The 21,179-nt window shown below is 43.8% G+C and overlaps 1 protein-coding gene across 1 annotated transcript in view; it reads right to left on the bottom strand.

Moving 5' to 3' along the window:
• Nucleotides 1-21,179, bottom strand: part of MED12L (mediator complex subunit 12L) — a 247,335-nt gene that overhangs the window by 46,766 nt on the left and 179,390 nt on the right. The window contains exons 21-26 of the mRNA XM_060242347.1: nt 15,885-16,112; nt 13,064-13,205; nt 11,883-12,003; nt 10,105-10,200; nt 6,582-6,695; nt 4,445-4,647 (exon numbers count right to left, since the gene is read on the bottom strand). Coding sequence (XP_060098330.1) covers nt 4,445-4,647; nt 6,582-6,695; nt 10,105-10,200; nt 11,883-12,003; nt 13,064-13,205; nt 15,885-16,112 — 904 coding nt within the window. The remainder of the gene's footprint in view (nt 1-4,444; nt 4,648-6,581; nt 6,696-10,104; nt 10,201-11,882; nt 12,004-13,063; nt 13,206-15,884; nt 16,113-21,179) is intronic.

The raw sequence follows: 21,179 nt of genomic DNA, 5'->3' as shown, positions 1-21,179 counted from the left end.
ATGACTATCTGCCCAAAGGACAGAAGTCTTGGGTGTGTGCTCGATGCAAGGAGCTCCTGGTCCTCAGGGAACGAGTTCGTACCCTTGAGGCCGAGGTGACTGCCCTGGAGAAGCAGAGACGGTCAGTTAGGCACTTGGAGAAGACTCTCGGGGGCATATTAGATGAGCCCCGCTCTGAACGTAGCAGCCCCGTTGCTGCCAGAGAGCGAGAGGGTCGAGAGGGAACAGGGCACTGTGCTGAGGATAAGGGGAATGCACCCTCAGAAGGGACCTCTTCTTCAGTTGGTGAGTGGGAATCCTTTCGCGCCAAGGAACCATCCCTGGGCAGGGGGAGGGGGGGTTGGTAGTTGGTGATTCGATCCTTAGGCAAGTAGACAGCTGGGTGGCGAAACCGCGTACTGACCATATGGTGACTTGCCTACCTGGTGCGAAGGTAGCGGACATTACGCGTGTAGTAGATAGACTGATAGACAGTGCTGGGGAGGAGCCTGTGGTCATGGTGCATGTTGGCACCAACGATGTGGGAAAATGCAGTCGTGAGGTCCTGGAGGAAAAATTTAGGCTGCTAGGCGGAAGACTTAAGGCCAGGACCTCCAAGGTAGCCTTCTCAGAAGTGCTACCTGTTCCACGTGCAGGGCAGGAGAGACAGGCACAAATTAGAAGTCTCAATGTGTGGATGAGATGATGGTGTAAGGAGGAAGGGTTTAAGTTTGTTAGGCACTGGGATGCTTTCTGGAACAAGCGGGAGCTGTACAAAAGAGATGGTCTCCACTTGTCCCCGGATGGAACCAGGCTGCTGGCGCTTAAAATCAAAAAAATGGCAGAGCAGTTTTTAAACTAAATCTTGGGGGAAAGCCGACAGGAGATGAAATGTCTCTGGTTCAGGAGGACTCATCTCAAAGAGATGAAGGGTTGGCTGCTATTTTTCTACCGGGTAACGGATCAGAATTGTCCACTGTGATGGTGACAAACAGTATGGACTGTCTGCCAGAGTCTCGAGGCGGCAGGAGGAAGGTGGCGGGCCTAGCTTGCCTGGGAAATTATAGATGTTTGTATGCAAATGCTAGAAGTGTTCGAAGTAAATTGGTGAACTGGAATGTTTAGTGTTGGGAAAAACATAGACATTGTGGGAATTTCAGAAACTTGGTGGAATGAAAAGAATCAGTGGGACATGGTGATTCCTGGATATAAGTTATATCGGAAGGATAGGGAGGGAAGGGTTGGAGGTGGGGTGGCTCTGTATGTCAGAGAGGATATACGGTCCAGTAAGACTGAGGTCGGAGAATTAGATTCACTTTTAGAAATGCTTTGGGTTGAAATAGAGGGCCCAAAAGGAAATTTAACTATGGGAGTTTGTTATCGCCCACCAAATCAAAAGAGAGAGGACGATTATAATATGATGGAAGGCTTAAAGATAGCAGCTAAACGTAAAAACTGTGTCGTAATAGGTGATTTTAACTACCCACAGATTGATTGGGTCAATATGTGTTCTGGTCGAGAGAAAGAGATTGAGTTTCTTGATGCTCTCAATGACTGTGCTGTGGAGCAGATGGTCTCAGAACCTACCAGGGGTGGGGCGATCCTGGTTTTGGTCCTAAGTAATGCCCAAGACTTGGTGAGAGATGTAAAAGTGATTGCGCCGCTTGGGAGCAGTGACCATAATGTTATTGATTTCACCATTTGTATAAATAGGGAGTTGCCCAAAAAGACCGCCACAACCACGTTTAACTTTAAAAAGGGTAAATTCTCTGAGATGAGGAGGCATGTGAGGAGGAAACTGAATGGAAAGGTAAATACGGTCAAAACCCTTGGGGAAGCTTGGAGACTTTAAAACTATAATCCTAGAAGCTCAGATAAAATACATACCACAAGTTAGGAAAGGCACAAACAGGCATAAGAAAAGGCCTCCATAGTTAACAAACAAAGTAATGGAAGCTGTAAAAGGTAAGAAGGACTCCTTTAAGCGGTGGAAAACCAGTCCAAGTGAGATTAATAAAAGGGAACACAGGCTGTGGCAAATCAAATGCAAGACTGTGATCAGGCAGGCAAAAAGGTACTATGAGGAGCATACTGCAAAAAACATAAAGACCAACAATAAAAATTTCTTCAAATGTATTAGAAGTAGAAAACCAGCCAGGGAGGCAGTGGGGCCCTTGGATGACCATGGGGTAAAAGGATTACTGAAGGAGGATAGGGAAATGGCTGAGAAGCTGAATGCATTTTTTGCCTCAGTCTTCACTGTGGAAGATGTGAACTTTTTGCCCGCCCCAGAACCACTAATTTTGGAAGGGGTGTTGAAAGACCTGAGTCAGATTGAGGTGACAAAAGAGGAGGTCCTACAACTGATAGACGAATTAAAAACTAATAAGTCGCCGGGTCCGGATGGCATACATCCGAGAGTTCTGAAAGAACTCAAAGTTGAACTTGTGGATCTTCTGACAAAAATATGTAATCTTTCATTGAAATCTGCCTCCATTCCTGAGGACTGGAAGGTAGCAAATGTCACCCCCATCTTTAAAAAGGCTTCCAGAGGAGATCCGGGAAATTACAGACTGGCCTGTCTGACTTCAATACCTGGAAAGGTGGTAGAAACCATTATCAAGGACAGAATGAGTAGGCACATTGATGGACACGGGTTATTGAGGAAGACTCAACATGGGTTCTGGAAGGGAAGGTCTTGCCTCACTAACCTGTTACATTTCTTTGAGGGAGTGAACAAACATGTGGACAAAGGAGATCTGATAGATGTTGTTTACCTTGACTTCCAGAAAGCTTTTGATAAAGTTCCTCATCAAAGGCTCCTTAGAAAGCTTGAGAGTCATGGAGTAAAAGGACAGGTCCTCTTGTGGATCAAAAACTGGCTGAGTAATAGGAAGCTGAGAGTGAGTATAAATGGGCAGTCTTCGCAGTGGAGGACGGTAAGCAGTGGGGTGCCACAGGGCTCAGTACTGGGTCCCATGCTCTTTAACTTGTTCATAATGATTTAGAGTTGGGAGTGAGCAGTGAAGTGGCCAAGTTTGCGGATGACACTAAATTGTTCAGGGTGGTGAGAACCAGAGAGGATTGTGAGGAACTCCAAAGGGATCTGTTGAGGCTGGGTGAGTGGGCGTCAACGTGGCAGATGCGGTTCAATGTGGCCAAGTGCAAAGTAACGCACATTGGGGCCAGGAATCCCAGTTACAAATACAAGTTGATGGGGTGTGAACTGGCAGAGACTGACCAAGAGAGAGATCTTGGGGTCGTGGCAGATAACTCACTGAAAATGTCAAGACAGTATGCGTTTGCAATAAAAAAGGCCAACGCCATGCTGGGAATTATTAGGAAGGGAATTGAAAACAAATCAGCCAGTATCATATTGCCCCTGTATAAATCGATGGTGCGGTCTCATTTGGAGTACTGTGTGCAGTTCTGGTCGCCGCATTTCAAAAGGATATTATAGCATTGGTGAAAGTCCAGAAAAGGGCAACTAGAATGATTAAAGGGCTGGAACACTTTCTCTATGAAGAAAGGTTGAAACACTTGGGGCTCTTTAGCTTGGAGAAACGTCGACTGTGGGGTGTCATGATAGAGGTTTACAAGATAATGCATGGGATGGAGAAAGTAGAGAAAGAAGTACTTTTCTCACAATACAAGAACTCGTGGGCATTCGATGAAATTGCTGAGCAGACAGGTTAAAACAGATAAAAGGAAGTACTTCTTCACCCAAAGGGTGATTAACATGTGGAATTCACTGCCACAGGAGGTGGTGGCGGCCACAAGCATAGCCACCTTCAAGAGGGGTTTAGATAAAAATATGGAGCAGAGGTCCATCAGTGGCTATTAGCCACAGTGTGTATATGTGTGTGTGTGTGTATATATATATATATATATAATTATATATATATATATATATATAATTTTTTTGGCCACTGTGTGACACAGAGTGTTGGACTGGATGGGTGATTGGCCTGATCTAACATGGCTTCTCTTATGTTCTTATGAACTTTTTGTTGTTGTTAACGTTTCCTTTGGGGGCCCTTGAGGAGCTTACTAAGTTCCCTACCTCCCTATATGGTACCTTAGATGGGCCAAGTTAGTTGACATGTGTGCATATCACTTGATCTCCATCCCTTGATTCTCTCAGCTAAATGTGTGAACAGTTTTGTACTGACATCAGATAATGTCAAAAGTCCTATATGTAGTAATGAATTTATGGCTCACTCACACCTAACCTACAAGTCATCACTTATCCTTGGTTTATGAACATGCATATGTAAATCAGCCTTGATATTCTTCTTGCTATGTTGTTCAGTCTTACAGGTTTGGGAAAAAGTAACTGTGCCACAACTGCTGTGCTCCCACCCAACTTAGGAAAGTTTCTACATACAACTTTGAAAATATTTATGAGCCACAACTATGAAAAAAATACAGCTCCACCCAAAGAAAAACAATAATTATACATTACCTGCTGACATATAGTTCTTAGCACATATCTGGCATATTCACTGAGACTAGCAGTTTCTATGGAAACAGGTTTTCCACATGATTTCAAAGCATGTGAGGCACCATCCCACATATCATCATCATTGAGGTCTCCTAACAATCTCTGCACAGAGTAATCAGATTTCTTCAAGGATGGTATGCTGCTGCTTCCAATTTCAGCATCTCCTATAGAACAAAAGCAGCATAAAGATGAGTAAGTGTTCCTCATACTACAGTCCTGAAGATACTGTTGTGGGTAAAGCCAAGAATATAGGGTAGCAGTTGTTGGTCTTAACTATAATGATAATGGGGGTGGTCAGAAAGCAGGGCTGGCCTGGTCTCTTAGCTAAACATGCCAAACAGGCAGTTCAGAGAGACAGAATAGTAAAGCCCTGGAGAATGGTAAAGAAAAAAAGTAGCAACGAACTAATATGGCCTCTAGTAAATTCAAAATAATACAATTAATATCAATATCAATAGATATAATTTGTGTTTGGGCCCAGGTGCAAGCAGTGCCTGAGAATGGGAAGAGAGTCCAACTACATTTAGAAAAGAAGGTATAGTTCAAAGATGGAGGGCATTGACTGCGATTCAATAGATAGTCATGTGTATGGAAAAAGCTGTAATTACTATTTTTATATTCCCAGTTATGATTAAAAGTAGTAAAAACGATGATGATATGAAACATACGAACATATGAAACTGCCTTATACTGAATCAGACCCTTGGTCCATCAAAGTCAGTATTGTCTTCTCAGACTGGCAGCGGCTCTCCAGGGTCTCAAGCTGAGGTTTTTTCACACCTATTTGCCTGGACCCTTTTTTGGAGATGCCAGGGATTGAACCTGGGACCTTCTGTTTCCCAAGCAGATGCTCTACCACTGGGCCACTGTCCCTCCCCGTTGATGTTGGATTTATATCCCGCCCTCCACTCCAAATCTCAGAGTCTCAGAGCAGCTCACAATCTCCTTTATCTTCCTCCCCCACCCTGTGAGGTGGGTGAGTCTGAGAGGGCTTTCACAGCAGCTGCCCTTTCAAGGACAACCTCTGCCAGAGTTATGACTGACTCATGGCCATTCCAGCAGGTGCAAGTGGAGGAGTGGGGAATCAAACCCAGTTCTCCCAGATAAGAGTCCGCACACTTAACCACTACACCAAACCGGCTCTCTACTACTACTACTTAATATTTTTTAAGAAACATAACTACAGATGTTTTGTGCAGTGTTTAAAGTTGTAAGATAATGAAGAGGGAGAGGGCTGGGCAAAGGGCAGGCCTAGTGAGAACGCTTTAGAAGCGGCTTCAGAGTGAAAGAAGAAGGATGCAGCTGCTGCCCAGTCCTCTCCTCCGCTTCAGAGGGAGCTGGCTGGGTAGTGGCTGCTGCCCAGCCAGCAAAGTGTGCCATCACAATGACATCACTTTCGTGTGAGGCACATGTAAAGTGTGCATGATTAGAGTCCAGAGGCAGGGGCTCAGGGTTCTGCCTGGGGCGGCAGAAACCCTTGCACCGGGACTGGGTACTTGGTTCTATGAAAGTTCCAGGGATTTTCCCAAGACCTTGGTGAGTCACTAACAATCACAGTTAACTGAGCTAAATCAAGTTCAAGTTCACCTTTATTGGCATAAATATATCAGAACAAATTAGTTTAAAAAGGTAAAATGTAATCATCACGTACATATACAACTGAGTGAGCATAAACATAAATTATTTCTATGAGATCCCTGAGCTAAATGTTAAAAGGTAAATTAGTTGGAAAGGAAAAACTGGGAAAGAAATGCCTTCTTTTTGACCCAGGTTTATTAGCAATAGAATAATTAACAGGCATTCTCACATTCTGACATGTTACTGTTTTATGGTTTCCCACACTAATGCAACCCAGATCAAAGGCTTTCTGAATTTGTTAATTTTACTATTCTGTTATTGGATTTTAACTTTGTACCAAATCCCACCAGCTATATGTGGCTCTGCTTACTGTACCTCATTCCTCGTCTGAAGAAGTATGCATGCACACGAAAGCTAACATTCTGAATAAAACTAAGTTGGTCTTAAAGGTGCAATCGACTCCTATTTTGTCTAGACATGTAATTAAAAACATTACATATGATGCCATACATGACCTTACCAAGCATCATTATGGCTTTTAGAACAGCAAACACAGCTCCAACTTCTATGCTATTGTGAGCAGCGGTTAAGAGGTGACGATCACAAGAGGACCTAATTCCTGGGAAAGATTTCTCTAGGGAAGAAGAAAATTAGTACACAATGGTACACCTGACTAAAAATTACACAGAGATCTTAAAATTAAATACACATTAATTAGAATGTAAAATCATACCATTTCAACAGACAAATCTACCTGTAATAGGAAAGAATCTCAGACACACCTTTATAAAGGGGAAGACTCAATTGTTGACAGATTAGTTGGATTACATGGCAAAACTTCTTTCCTTCTAGGCACAAAACTCAGGAGCATCTCTGCGTTTAAAATCATGTACAGATTCCTACAAATAGTCTCCACTCCTACCTCACTCATCTAATCAGAGCTGGCCCTAGGGCAGGCAAACTTGCCACACCACACCCCCTCCGCAGCACAGCCCTGCAGTGCTGTGCTGCAATACCCCTCCCCTCTGCCCGCATGCGTCGTGCCTCCTCCCCTCCCTTCTTCCCTTATTTGCAGCACCACAATGCGGTGCCGTGCTCCAACCTCCCAGCCATGCTCAGAGGAGCGACGCCAGCCTCCCCCTTACCTGCTTTGACATGGACATTTCAGTAAAACGTTCTCTTAAGAGAGTGCACGATGACGAAGAAGAAGATATTGGATTTATATCCCACCCTCCACTCCAAAGAGTCTCAGAGCGGCTCACAATCTCCTTTACCTTCGTCCTCCACAACAGACACCCTGTGAGGTGGGTGGGGCTGGAGAGGGCTCTCACAGCAGCTGCCCTTTCAAGGGCAACCTCTGCCAGGGCTATGGCTGACCCAAGGCCATGCTAGCAGGTGCAAGTGGAGGAGTGGAAAATCAAACCCAGTTCTCCCAGATAAGAGTCCGCACACTTAACCACTACACCAAACTGGCTCTCAAGGCTTCACTCCCTCCTCCCTTCTGGAATCAGAAACAGAGGGGGGAGGGAAGCCTTGTTGTCGTGCACTTTCTTAAGAGAACGCTTTACTGAAATGTCCATGTCAAAGCTGGTAAGGGGAAGGCTGGCATCACTCCTCTGATCGCACCAGGGGTGTGTGGGGGGGGGGGGGAATTAGGTATTTGTCTGGGGTACTGGGAGAGGGGAGCCCAATTCGGCACCCTCCTTCCCAGTGCCCTAGGCAAATGCCTAATTTGTCTAGTGGGTGAGCTGCATCTAATCATACAGATTCCGAAAACATTTATGCAGTCCTACTCTGCTCATCTTTTCTCCAGTTTCTACAGCATGCTCACAGCCCCAAATGCCTGTTTTGTCGATGCAACTGTCTTTATTCTACATGTTCTACTTGCTAGCTATAAGATCCCAAGTCAATCAGGGCTCATGCAGACGTCAACATGGAACAGCCTATCAAACCTATACAACTGAAGGAGAACAAAGCCTTTTAATCATTTTGAATCTCAATGAAAGAGGGAATGTATTAGGCCATACTGAAGGAAACTGGCTAAGATCCAGTGGTTGTGTAGGTGGTTTCACGGCCTGCCAGAATAGCACAGCAAGATAAGAAGAGTTGGTCTGGGTCGCCTCAGTAAGAAAGAAATACATTTCTCCTTCTCCATTATCATCACATTTATGCTACCTTAAACAACTGTCAAAAGCAGAGTGCTTAGGTGGACATAAACATCTTAGAAAAAATTAGCCCCTTGATTTGGATAAACACTAGCTGTGACATTGAAAGCACAATTTTCTCACAAGAGCTTCTCCAGACTTCTGACCTTAACTCAAGTTTTAAAGTACCTTTAAGGAAAAATAACACATGTAATAGTTGTACTCCTAGCAAAGCTGGTAGTATGCAGATTATGCATAATAGGTTGAAAACTCTGAATAGACACCTGAAGGTTCCTGGGAAAATGCAGAAACATTGGTACAGGTCCCAATTTTTTCCAAAGGGTTTTTTCCATTTTTCCAGTATAAACATCAGGAAATTTGGGGAAGCAAGCACCATAAAAGCTCATCTGATTTTTTTTGTCTTTTGGAGTAGGAGAAATGATTTTTAAGATGCTTTACTCACTCAAACTGTAAAGCATGAAAACATTACCTAAGACAATATAAAACATTAGACAATGATGTTTCCTATGTGTACTGTAAACATACTCAGTATAGTTTCATGGATAAATTCATAGTTTAAATGCAAATAATTTTAAAAGGTAAAGGTAGTCCCCTGTGCAAGCACCAGTCATTTCCAACTCGGGGGTGACATTGCTTTCACAACATTTTCACGGCAGACTTTTTACAGGGTGGTTTGCCATTGCCTTCCCCAGTCATCTACACTTTTCCCCCAGCAAGCTGGGTACTCATTTTACCGACCTTGGAAGGATGGAAGGCTGAGTCAACCTTGAGCCGGTAACTTGAAACCCAGCTTCCGCCGGGATCGAACTCAGGTCGTGAGCAGAGCTTAGGACTGCAGTACTGCAGCTTTTACCACTCTGCGCCACGGGGCAAATAATTTAGCAACAGTTGTTATGCCATAATGTGTTTTATAATACATTATTAAAGAGTTCCATATTTTCAATGTTATGAAGTTGATACCAGATGTGCTAGCAGTCCTAGTTGTGTGGTTGCATGAATCTGATTCTGTCCAAATACACTCACTTTCCTTTGTTACAGAATTTGCTTTCTAATTTCAGCATGTATTTTTTTCTTGCCTCTCACACGGCAAAAATTAAAATACTTGTGCTAAGGTAATATACAATGCAAGAGTTTGCTACCCTGCATTAATTGTAATGTAATGTAACACTGGTCTTTGTTACAAGCTTTGCTGAAAAAATTACTGAGTTGACTTACATTAAACATTTTGAAAACATTATGGAAAGTACTATATAAATTTACACAGCTTGCTAGTCATATCAGATGTAGTCTTCAGAGAAGCAAAGAATATGAGTTTATAAAATGGTTGGATGCAGGAATAGCTAAGAAGGAAGTTGGGTAGGTACAGCTAATTTTGCTATTTCTCTGTTATGTCAAGGATTAGCCATTTCAGACAGAGAATCAGCATCAGTCAGGAATTTTGTGCTCCTCTCCAGGAGCAGAAGGCATGTATTTCTTTATCATAATTAAGAAAAAGCAAAAAAAAAAATTACATGCTTACATGGGCATAGGGCACTTTTTTGTAGAAAAAGCCCAGCACAAACTCATTTGCATATTAGGCCATGCCCCCCCAATGTCACCATTGTTCAACACAGGGCTTTTGTTGTACAAAAAGCCCAGCAGGAACTTATTGGCATATTAGGCCACAAACCCCGATGCCAAGCCAGCCAAAACTGTGTCCCTGTGCATTCCTGTTCAAAAAAAGCCCTACATGGGCATGTTTTTTGTGTGCATATGCACACGTACATTAAACCAGGCCACAAAGTACAGAAAAAACTGGTACATGTACTTAAACCAAGGATGCTGAAAGGAAGAGGGGGGGGGGGCAAAATTCTGATCTCCAATAAATGAGATACTTACCAGCTGGTAGAAAACAAGCTTCAGGAGTTCTAAAAAGATGCAACAGAAGCCGACATGTCATCCTCGCCCCAGGCTCAGCATCCGGATCACCACAGGCTGTGAAAGAGGCAAGCAAGAATTTCTTTTTGTTGCTCCTTAAAATATTAGACCACACCTTTCCTTTGTGGCTCAAGATGGCTTGCCAAATTCCAAATTAACCATACACAATACAGTCTCCCATTAATCCCTCTCTCCAAGAAAATGCCTGCAGCTTAGATTTCTTTGAAAGATCCAGGATATAGCTAATTAAATTTTCATTATCAATAGTTAATTAAGTGAAACTGAAGGTGTGCTCCCAAACCTCCATTTAAGACCACTACTATTGCAGACAAAAAAAAAAAACCCTTTTAATTAAAAGCTTGGGTAAAAGGCTTTCAGCCCTGCACCTGCCATGACAGTGTTGGGTTTTATTCTCTCTCACAACTCACTCCTCTTTCCCAGTCTATTTTTTAAAAATTAAATCTCTTCTCCCTGAACTTGGACTTTGTGTGTGTGTGTGATCGGCTGCCTACAGCAGCCATTTTGTGGTTGCTCCCACCACTTTGTGTCAGAATTTCAATGGTACCCACTAGCTTAAAAAGATTGCGAACCTTTGGTCTGCCTATATCTGATGAAGGGAGCTTTGACTGTCAAAAGCTTACAGCTCAAAAATCTGGGTCTCTAAGTTGCTATTGGACTCAAATCTATCTGGTCTAGATAATCAACATGCTACAAGTCTGTCTGAAACTATGTAACCAATATCCATTCAAATGCCTTGCCCAAGAATGAAATGCTGGCTACCGGGCAGCAGGTATTTAGATCACTGGGGCTCAGAGAAGCCTTCTTCAGAAGGGGTCTCACAACTGCCTCTTTCAAACTGGCTGAAGTCACAACTTCCTGCAGAGAAATATTTACTATGTTAAAGTGTTAACAGCAATGCTGAGGAAATTCTCAGTGGAACCATGCTGTTCCAAATATCAGAAGTCCTAAAAAATCAGGTGGTGCTCGATCATTTTATTAAATGTTTGAATTGGCTTATTTAGCAGACAAAGAATCCATATTCACAAAAACTATAGGGATAGCTTGCGGGAAAAATATGCTAAATAGATAACATGGGCACATCTGCAGGCTAAAGGGTGTTGGAGAAACAAACAGGAAAAGGTCATGGGAAATGTAGAATTAATTGCTTGAAAGTACCAGCAAGGATAAAGATAAAGATTGAATGAAGCTGTGCCAGACCTCTAAGGTGAAGATGACAAACCACATAATAGAGAAACTGGGTGGAAGACAAGAATGCAGGAAATTCCAAAAAAGTGTAACAAGTGTGGTGCCATCAGAGTGTGGGAAGTCTATTACATCTAATTACTTTGTAACACGTTGGCAAGAAACCAAAAGTTAGCAGAAGTTACACTTGAGGGCTGAGGCAATGACGTCACATACAAAAATTTCTAACTGGGGAACCAGAAGAGACATGCAAGATTAAAAACAGAATTCGTATACTGTAAACTGTCCTGAGCTTTAGTTTCTGGTAGGCAGAAAATGCATGAAAACGATAAGAAATGGCAGGCTGCCAAAAGGAGCAACTTATACTTTAGATGACTATGACATGACTAACACAAGTATTTTCCCCAAGACATTCACCTTAATGTTATGCCAAAAAAGAACAAAGGTGAAGAGCATCCAGACCACTCTCCCTGTTTTACACTGATTTTATAAAGTATTTTTTAAGTTGAAGAAAAGCTTGTGCTGCTTTCACTCACCTGCTGTAAGCAGAGAAGGAAGAGCTACGTGTTGAACTACATCCTCCAAGAAAAAGCACTGCCGTGCTATCAGTATTGCAACAAAGGTGGCCAGCGAATCATGGAATGACAGGTCACTCACCTTAAAGAGGGGGGGAAAGCATAGGCATTTTTGCTATTTGTCTGCAAGGAAACATAGCAGGACTGCTTTACTATTCTTGTTGGAATGGCCTACAAGAGTGGGTGAAGAGGGCACCTTCACTTTCTGCATTCAGGAAGACATATAAAATGGTTTCATGTATTTATTTAGGTATTTAGCTGAGACCCAAAGTGTCTTCCAGTATAACTGTTTCTAAAAAAAAGCCAGTTAATGGCATAAACATGTATGGAAATGTTTCCACTTATTGCTAACCCATCTCTCTCCCCTGTCTGCTTCCCTTAGCATTCTCATTTCTGCACCCTTATTTTAATCCTCCATCTCCTTCCCATTTTCACTTACTATTATTCTCTTATTTAATTTTTATACCACTCATTCCCTAGGGATCTGGGTGAACTACAGTGATAGATATCATGTAAATTAAAACATCAAAAGCACAATAAGACTTCAGTATCAAATTATTATGGCTATTATTAAATTCATATCTGACTGTTCTAAATACAACACTTGCCACAACTAGATTAATAAAACAACTACTACAATAAAACCTAGTTTGATTTTTTTTTAAATGCAAACCATGCAAGACAATAGAGTTCAACTGAGACAAGAAGCAATTTGCACTGCAATATGAAAGGAATGCAAAAAAAATGCAATGTCATGCTGCCAAATAGGGTTGCCAGGTCCCTCCTAGCTACTGGTGGAGGGTGGGGGTGGGGTTGCCAGCTCCAGGCTGGGGAACTCCTGGAGCCTGTGGAGGACAGAGACCTCAATGGGGTACAACCTCATAGAGTCCACCCTCCCAAGCATGCATTTTCTCCAAGATAAGTTGCAATTCCAGGGGATCCTTAGGTCCCACCTGGTGGCTGGCAACCACACTGCTAAAGCTCATCACAAGCTGTATGGTCTCCTTCACCACCCCATCAAGACATGTCAAATCCCACAGTGCCAGATATGAAAAACAAGCCTTGATTCCATAATAATTTTAGATGTCCTACAGAAGATACACAGAAGTTTATCAATTAAAAATGGCATGTTCTGCACTTACATCCACACTGCACAGCAGATCATTAAATCCCCAGACATGGTTGGAAGAGCAGCAGAGAGCTTTCAAGACCCCTAACCACTCTGAGCTTAGCACTGTGCAACAAGCTGTCAGCTCCGCACACAGATTAGCAATGTCATTGATTCTAGAAAAGAACATAGCAAAAAACTGAATACTAAATGATCAACAATCATTACTAAAGAAAATATTGTGCCTTTGGTATTAAATGTCTGCTTTTTTCAACAACATACTGGTCAGCAGCTGGTAGGTCAGAACTCACAACTGTGGATCCACATGGCATTCTCTCCCCCTCCCCCCCTTGTTAAGGATTGTTAAGAAAACACAGGTGGAAGGCAGGGTGGAAGACAAAGCTGAGATACGAAGTTTCACTTTAAAATGTTAGTATATGTGCTGCTGAAATGAGCACATATGACTTTTTAAAAGAAAGAGAGAGAAGTCCCATTTGCGGATTAAACACAGATTCCAGGTTTGAAAACATCAAGGGTTACACCCACACATCACAAATAAACAAACCAGGAAGTCTTTAGTCTGTCATGTGCAACTGTAAAGATTCTCAGCTGGGATTAATCACAAATTGCTATAACATCCAAATCCTAAAAAGGCCAAACAGTAGTTCATTCTCTTGCTTATAAATTATGGTTCTAAAACATGACTTAAATCCCGGTTTGAGGACAAGAGCACAAACCACAGCTAGTCATTTTGACCTTTTGGTCATTTGTAAGTAACTGAAATTCAAATCATGAGCTGATAGATGAACATTTGCAATCCAGTTACTACAGTTAAACACACCAAGAAAGCCATACATCAGTAAAGATTCAGTTAGCATTGTTACTGAAGCTAATAACTATCAGGGCTTTTTTTGAGCCAGAATGCACCAGAACGCCGTTCCGACTGCCCCGGGCAGCATTCCAGCTGGTCCAGGCAGCGTTCTGGCTCGGTCTCATCAACTTCCCCCGCTGGCAGGCTCAGGGAGCCAGCTGCACTTGTGCGGGGGCATCCCAATGTCTGGGTGTCTGGCGGGGCTCGAGGAGGCCTGCCGTGCTTGCATGGGGGCCTCCCGGCATTGCACAGTCTGGCGGGGCTCGGAGAGGCCTGTCGCACTTGTGCTGAGGCCTCCCGACATCTGGCAGGGCTCGGGAAGGACTGCAGCGGTTGTGCAGGGGCCTCCCGATGTCGCGCTGCCCGGCAGTGCTCGAGGAGGCCTGCCGCGCTGGGGTGGGGCCTCCCAACATCCAGCTCGAGGGGCCAAACTGCAGAGGCAGAGCTTTGTGGGAGTTAGCACTTTTGCAGGTGAGTTGCTTGCATCCCCTTTTCTTTCAGTCTCATTTTTTTTTCTTTTCTCTTTCTTGCTTTTTCCCCTCCGTTCTTTCACTCCTTCCCTCCCTTTTCCTTTCTTCCTATTTCCTTTCTCTTTTTTTCCCTCTATTTGTTTCCAACGGTCTCCCTCTCCCTCCCTCCCTTTCATTCATTCATTCATTCATTCATTCATTCATTCATTATTTCTTTCTTTTCAGCAGTGTTCTTTCTTTCTTTCCAACTCTCTCCCGCCTTTCATTCATTCATTTTTTCTTTCAGTCAGTCCCTTTCATTCATTCATTATTTCTTTCTGGCAGTGTTCTTTCTTTCTTTCCAACTCTCTCCCCCCTTTCATTAATTCATCTTTTCTTTCTGTCAGTCCCTTTTATTCATTCATTTTTCCTTTCTTTTTGGCAGTGTTTTCTTTCTTTCTTTCTTTCTTTCTTTCTTTCTTTCTTTCTTTCTTTCTTTCTTTCTTTCTTTCTTTCCAATTATCTCCCACCTTTCATTCATTCATTCTTTTCTTTCTATCAGTCCCTTTCATTCATTCATTATTTCTTTCTTTTTGGCAGTGTTCGTTCTTTCTTTCTTTTCTTTCCAACTCTCCCCCCTTTCATTCATTCATTTTTTTCTTTCTATCAGTCCCTTTCATTCATTCATTATTTCTTACTTTTTGGCAGTGTTTGTTCTTTCTTTTCTTTCTTTCCAACTCCCTCCCCCCCTTTCATTCATTCATTTTTTCCGTCAGTCCCTTTCATTCATTCATTATTTCTTTCTTTTTGGTAGCGTTCTTTCTTTCTTTCTTTCTCCCCCTTTCATGCATTCATTTTTTTCCTTTCTGTCAGTCTTTCTTTTTCTGTCTATTTGCTTTATTTTCCACTCCCTCACTTTCTTTCTGTCAATATTTCTTTTTCCCAGTTTGTCTTATTTCCCACTACCCCCTCCCTCTCTCTCTCTCCTTCTCTCTTTCCAACTCTCTCCCCCCTTTCATTCATTCAGTCAATCTTTTCTCCTGTCTGTTTGTTTATTTCTCTTTCTTTCTTTAAGCACTACACCATGCTGGCTCTGTAGTAGTGGGTTGGAATTTCATTTTTTTCCTGGGATTACTATATATTTATGGCTTTGTGTATATATGTATATATATATGTGTGTGTGTGTGTGTGTGTGTGGCTATAAATTTCTGGACTTTTTCCAATGCTAGAATATCTTTTTTGAGGTGTGATGACAAGAATTGTTACCACATCCCAAAAAAGACATTATACACTTTTGGTGATGTCAGAGGTGTGGCCTAGTATGCAAATGTTGATGTCAGAGGTGTGGCCTAGTATGGAAACGATGGTGATGTCATAGGTGTGGCCTCGCATACTAATGAGTTCCTGCTGGGCTTTTTCTACAAAAAAAGCCCTGAACTATAATAAATTATAAGAGTGGGAGGGGAAAAATAAGGAAAAGGAAATTCAAATTATTTGCTTATGCAACACAAACTGCTATTTACAACTTCACCCACCTGCCAGCATCTTGATGGCCCATGCATACATTCATCAGAGCATTACACACAAAGCTATAGCGACCAGGTGCATTGTCACTCAAGATCTTGCCAAGCATTGAGTAGTTGAGGCTGTGAATGGAAGGATTCTCTATAAAATCCAGCATGAATTCTGGATCCCACAACAAATTTGAGTTCGAGGGCTGCACATTGCTATAGATGGTTTGCTTCACTTTTGAACAGGCACTACTAAAAGGAAAAGAAAGGAGGAGGATTAGTTTTAAAGAAACCTGAATTTCTGATTCAGGGACTCTGAAATGCTGGCTTGGTTTTCCAAGGGATGAAAAGGAAGCAGAGGATCCCCTTTGATCTCAAAAAAGGCTACGTTCAGAATAGAATCACAGAATCATAGAGTTGGAAGGGACCCCCAGGGTCATGTAGTCCAACCCCCTGCACAATGTAGGAACTTCATAAATACCTCCCCCCAAAGTTCACAGGATCAGCATTGCGGTCAGATGGCCATCTAGCCTCTGTTTAAAAACCTCCAAGGAAGGAGAGTTCACCACTTCCCGAGGATGCCTGTTCCACTGAGGAACCACTCTAACTGAATCATGGGACCTGTAAGGACAAAAGTCATGTGGAATAGAACTGTAATAAGGAGGGGAATTGAGCAAGACTGAATTTAAAAGCTGGCTGAATGAAAAAGGTGGATTCTCTCCTATGAATTATACTGGTTTCAAGCTTAAGCATCAGAATGACTGATACTTGTTGATATACTTTGTAGCCTAGTTACAACTAAGTGATAGAACACAATGACAGAAATGCAAAATTTGAATATCGCAGGTTGTCTTAGCTTTGAATAATGAATTTGTTATCAAAGGAAATTTGTATTTGTAGCTATGACCATAAATGCGCAACCATTTCTATTCATGTAATAAATATGCTATGTGTGTATTTGTATTATACACAAATTTATTTTTTAGTTTAATAATTAGAATTTTTATTTGTATACCACTTTTGACATTCAAAATGATTAATATAATATAATATTAATACTTGTATCAGCCCTACAAGCACTGAAATGGGCTACGAGATTTGAACACATATGATCTTCCAGATAGTATCACCATCTTTTTGTCACCGTGCAACACCAGCTCTTACAGGTTACTGTTTTAAAACCAGCATATAAATGCAAAATCAATACAACAATTTAAAACCCAGCTAAAAGTGTTGTTGAGTAGTTTTGGTAGTTTAGCTTGGAGAATTCAAAAGGAAACCCAAATGCCTAGCTGAATATTTCCACTGATTTTCTAAAATTTCCTCAAACACAGGCCTGGCTAAAAGCTCCTGCTGTAAAGACCCATGTGGGTTGGGCTGTTGCAAGAGTTTAAAGCAGGATCGCACTGGAGAATTATCCCCAGTGTAATACTAAAGAGAATCACGCCCATCTAAAATCACTGAAGTCAATGAACCTAGAAGAGCGTCATGTATTCATGCCTGCAAACACACACATACACACTCTTCAATCATATCCCTTTCTGTCACATAACACAATATAACACTAAAGTAAATATAGGTCATATTACAAAAACAATAGCTGCAACTTACAAAATATTCTCTGCTTGATTTCAAAATAACGTGGAGTCCTAAGAATATTGCCACTAGAAGAAACACAACTGTGTATGGAAGTAAGTTCACTCAACATGCATTTTTGTGCAAGCTTTCAGAAAGCTCTTGGACAAAATGTACACATTAGAGAAAACAAGGCCTATATACAATTTGATTAAAGACTTCCCTTAATGCTCAACAGCTGGCAAATCAACAAATGCTCTATAAAGTGTTTATTCAAAAGCCTGAATACAGCAGGGTAATTCAGAGTGCATCCAGCTTGTGGAGATGATAACCTCATGTTTCATAAACACATACAAAGCCTCTTTATGTTCTATAATCTATTTTGTGAACTTAAGCAGGCAAACTAGGAATTGCTTTTAGGGTTGTTAACCTCCAGACAGGGCTCATAAATCTCCCACTATCACAATGAATCTCCAGACAACAGAGATCTGCTCTCCTGATTAGAGGGTAGTTTCTATGGCATTATACCATGCTGAGATCCCTCCCCTCCATGAATTCCCTTCCTAGGTTTCACCTCCCAAATCTTCAGGAATTTCCCAGTCTGGAGTTGGCAGCCCTGAATGCTATGATCCTAAGGTTCAATTTTTTTGGAAGATCATGTGTCTGTCTTATTCCAGGTCCAACTCTAGCTTGGAAAAAGTTCTGGAAATGTGGAGTAATGTCTGGAGAAGGCAGTGTCTGGGAAGGAACTTAGAGGGGATATGAGGTCAGTGAGTTTGTCCTTTGAAACTACCTTTGCCTATAGAGGAAGTAATGTCAGTAGTATGGAGAAAGACAGGTTGCTTACCTGTAACTGTAGATCTTCGAGTGGTCATCTGTGCATTCACACTCATGGGATAGTGCGCCTGCGCCGATCCCCGAATCGGTATCTGAAAAAGCCCGGGATTTTTTCGCGCTCGGCGCCAACGAGCATGCGCAGGCGACCCACTGCGCATGCCCACCGGCGCCCGCGCGGCAATCCCGCCAGTTCCTCCCTGACCGCTGAAAGCCCCTTACTGGAAGGAGACCGTCAGCAGTGGGGAAGGAGGGCGGGTAGTGTGAATGCACAGATGACCACTCGAAGATCTACAGTTACAGGTAAGCAACCTGTCTATCTTCTTCGTGGTCTCTGTGCATCACACTCATGGGAGATTAGCAAGCAAAGCATACCTGGAGGAGGGAAGACGGTCAGCCTGAAGAAACAGTTTGCAGCACCGCAGCTCCCAACCGAGTCCTCTGCTGAGCATGCACGTCCAGCGCGTAGTGCTTCATGAAGGCATGCGGAGAAGACCAGGTAGCCGCCTTGCAGACATCGGAAAGGGACACACCCTTCAGGAACGCCACCGACGTGGCCATCGCCCTTGTGGAGTGTCCACGAACAGGTCCAGGTAAAGGCTTCTTTGCCAACAAATAACAAAGTTTAATAGTCTCAGTAAGCCACTTGGAAAGTCTTTGAGACGAAATTTTGGACCCTAACTTGGGGGCAGAGTAGGAGACAAAAAGCTGGTTGTCCTTACGAAAACCCCGTGAACGGTTCAAATAAAACAGGAGGGCACGCTTAACGTCTAACGCATGCAGCCTGCGTTCCTCCTCCGAGGAAGGACTAGGGTAAAAGGTGGGCAACCAAACTTCTAAGTTCAGGTGAAACTGGGAGACCACTTTCGGGAGAAAGGTAATGTCCGGAGCCAGAGAGACCCCAGCCTCCCTAAAGGCAAGGTATGGATAGTCACAGCGCATCGCCGTGAGCTCCCCCGCACGACGTGCCGAGGTGATGGCAACTAAAAATGCAGTCTTCCAGGACAAAAGCTGCAGGGAACACGTTGCCATGGGTTCAAAAGGGCGACGAGTCAACTTGTCCAGAACCAAAGTTAAGTCCCACAATTGTGGAGGGGATCTGGAAGGAGGGTGAAGGCGGAATAGCCCCTTCATGAATCTCTTGGACTGCGGGTGAGCAAAAACGGAGTAACCCTCAACTGAACCATGAAAAGCAGAAATAGCTGCTAAATAGACCTTGATGGAGGAGAATACCAGCCCCTCATCCACCAAAGACAAAAGAAACTCAAAAACTGCCGATAGCCCAACAGAGTCAGGTGACATCGGGGAGGCAGCCACAAAGTTACTAAACTTCTTCCACTTCCTCTCGTAAGAGGCACAGGTAGAAGGTTTCCTGCTGCTTTGGAGCACCTGCTGGACCCTGGTAGAAAAGTCTAGCGGTCGATGAACCAAGCTGTCAACTTCAGGTGCGGCACGTTGTGATGGAGCACGTGTCCGCCCTGAGCCGACAACAGGTCCGGTTCTGACGGGAACTGGTAAAAGATCCCCCTCGACTGCTGGAGCAGGATCGAGAACCAGCTCTGACGGGGCCACCACGGAGTCACCAGAATGCAACGTGGCTTCTCCTGCACCAGCTTGTGGACCACCCTCGTCAGCAGAGGTAAGGGCGGGAACATGTACAGGAACCGACCCTCCCACCGGAGTAGAAGTCCGTCTCCCAAGGAAGCCGGATCCGCACCTCCCCTGGCACAGAACAAGGGGCACTTCGTGTTCTGTGCTGTGGCGAAAACATCCAGCTGCGGGTAACCCCAACGCTGGAACACCGGCTCTAGGAACTTCCAATGCAGTTCCCATTCGTGTGGGGAAGCTCCACCCCTGCTGAGAGAGTCCGCCTGTATGTTGAGGACCCCCGGCAGATGGGTAGCCTTTACAAAAATGTCCCACTGGAGACACTCCTCCCAAAGATCTACTGCCAACGAGCATAGTCTGCGAGACACTGTCCCCCCCTGTCTGTTTATATAACACAGGGCAGTGGTGTTGTCCGTCAGCAGTGCCACCGTCTTTCTCGCTAACAGTGGACGGAAAGATTGAAGGGCAAAGTGAACCGCCAGCAGTTCCAGATAATTTATATGGCACCGGCTCAGTGTCGGTGGCCATTTGCCCCCCACACACAGGTCCTCCAGGTGAGCTCCCCACCCCCACATGGAAGCATCGGTAGCGATGGTCACCGAAGGGGTAGGCAGATGGAAAGGAGCTCCCTGACAGATGTTGCTCTCCGATCCCCACCATTGCAGTGATTGGAGAGTCCCCGGTGGGATGGTGAACCTCTTCCGAGGTGAATCTCTGAGGGGGCGAAAATGCTGCAAGAACCACAGCTGTAGACCTCTCATATGCAGTCTTGCGAAACGTAGCACGCTTGTCGTCGCCACCATCAGCCCCAGCATCCGCTGGAGCTGCTGGGCTGTGCCCCACTGTCGCCTTTGGAGAAGCTGCACCAAAGAAATGATGTCCCGTGCCCTCTGAGAGGGAAGGAACGCTCTGTGCTGGTCTGTGTCCAACAGAGCCCCTATGAATTGAACTGTCTTTGATGGGGTGAGATGGGACTTCTCCATGTTGACCTTTAGCCCCAGGATATCTAGAAGCCGCAGAGTGATGGCAATGTGAGATGACAGGCTCTCCCTCGACTTCGCCACAAGAAGCCAGTCGTCGATGTATGGGAAAACAATGACTCCCTGAAGACGAAGGTGAGCAGCCACCACACTCATCAGCTTCGTGAATACCCGAGGAGCGGTAGACAGTCCAAACGGCAGGGCCCTGAACTGGAAGTGCCGAGCACCCACTGCAAATCTTAGAAATCGCCTGAACGCAGGATGAATGCTGACATGAAAATACGCGTCCTTGAGGTCCAAGGTCGCCATCCAGTCTCCCTGA

This window comes from Heteronotia binoei, chromosome 6 (assembly GCF_032191835.1).
Source record: "Heteronotia binoei isolate CCM8104 ecotype False Entrance Well chromosome 6, APGP_CSIRO_Hbin_v1, whole genome shotgun sequence".
Lineage (NCBI taxonomy): Eukaryota > Metazoa > Chordata > Lepidosauria > Squamata > Gekkonidae > Heteronotia > Heteronotia binoei.
The sequence above is the reverse complement of the archived record's forward strand: the minus strand, read 5'-3'. Positions and strand labels throughout refer to the sequence as shown.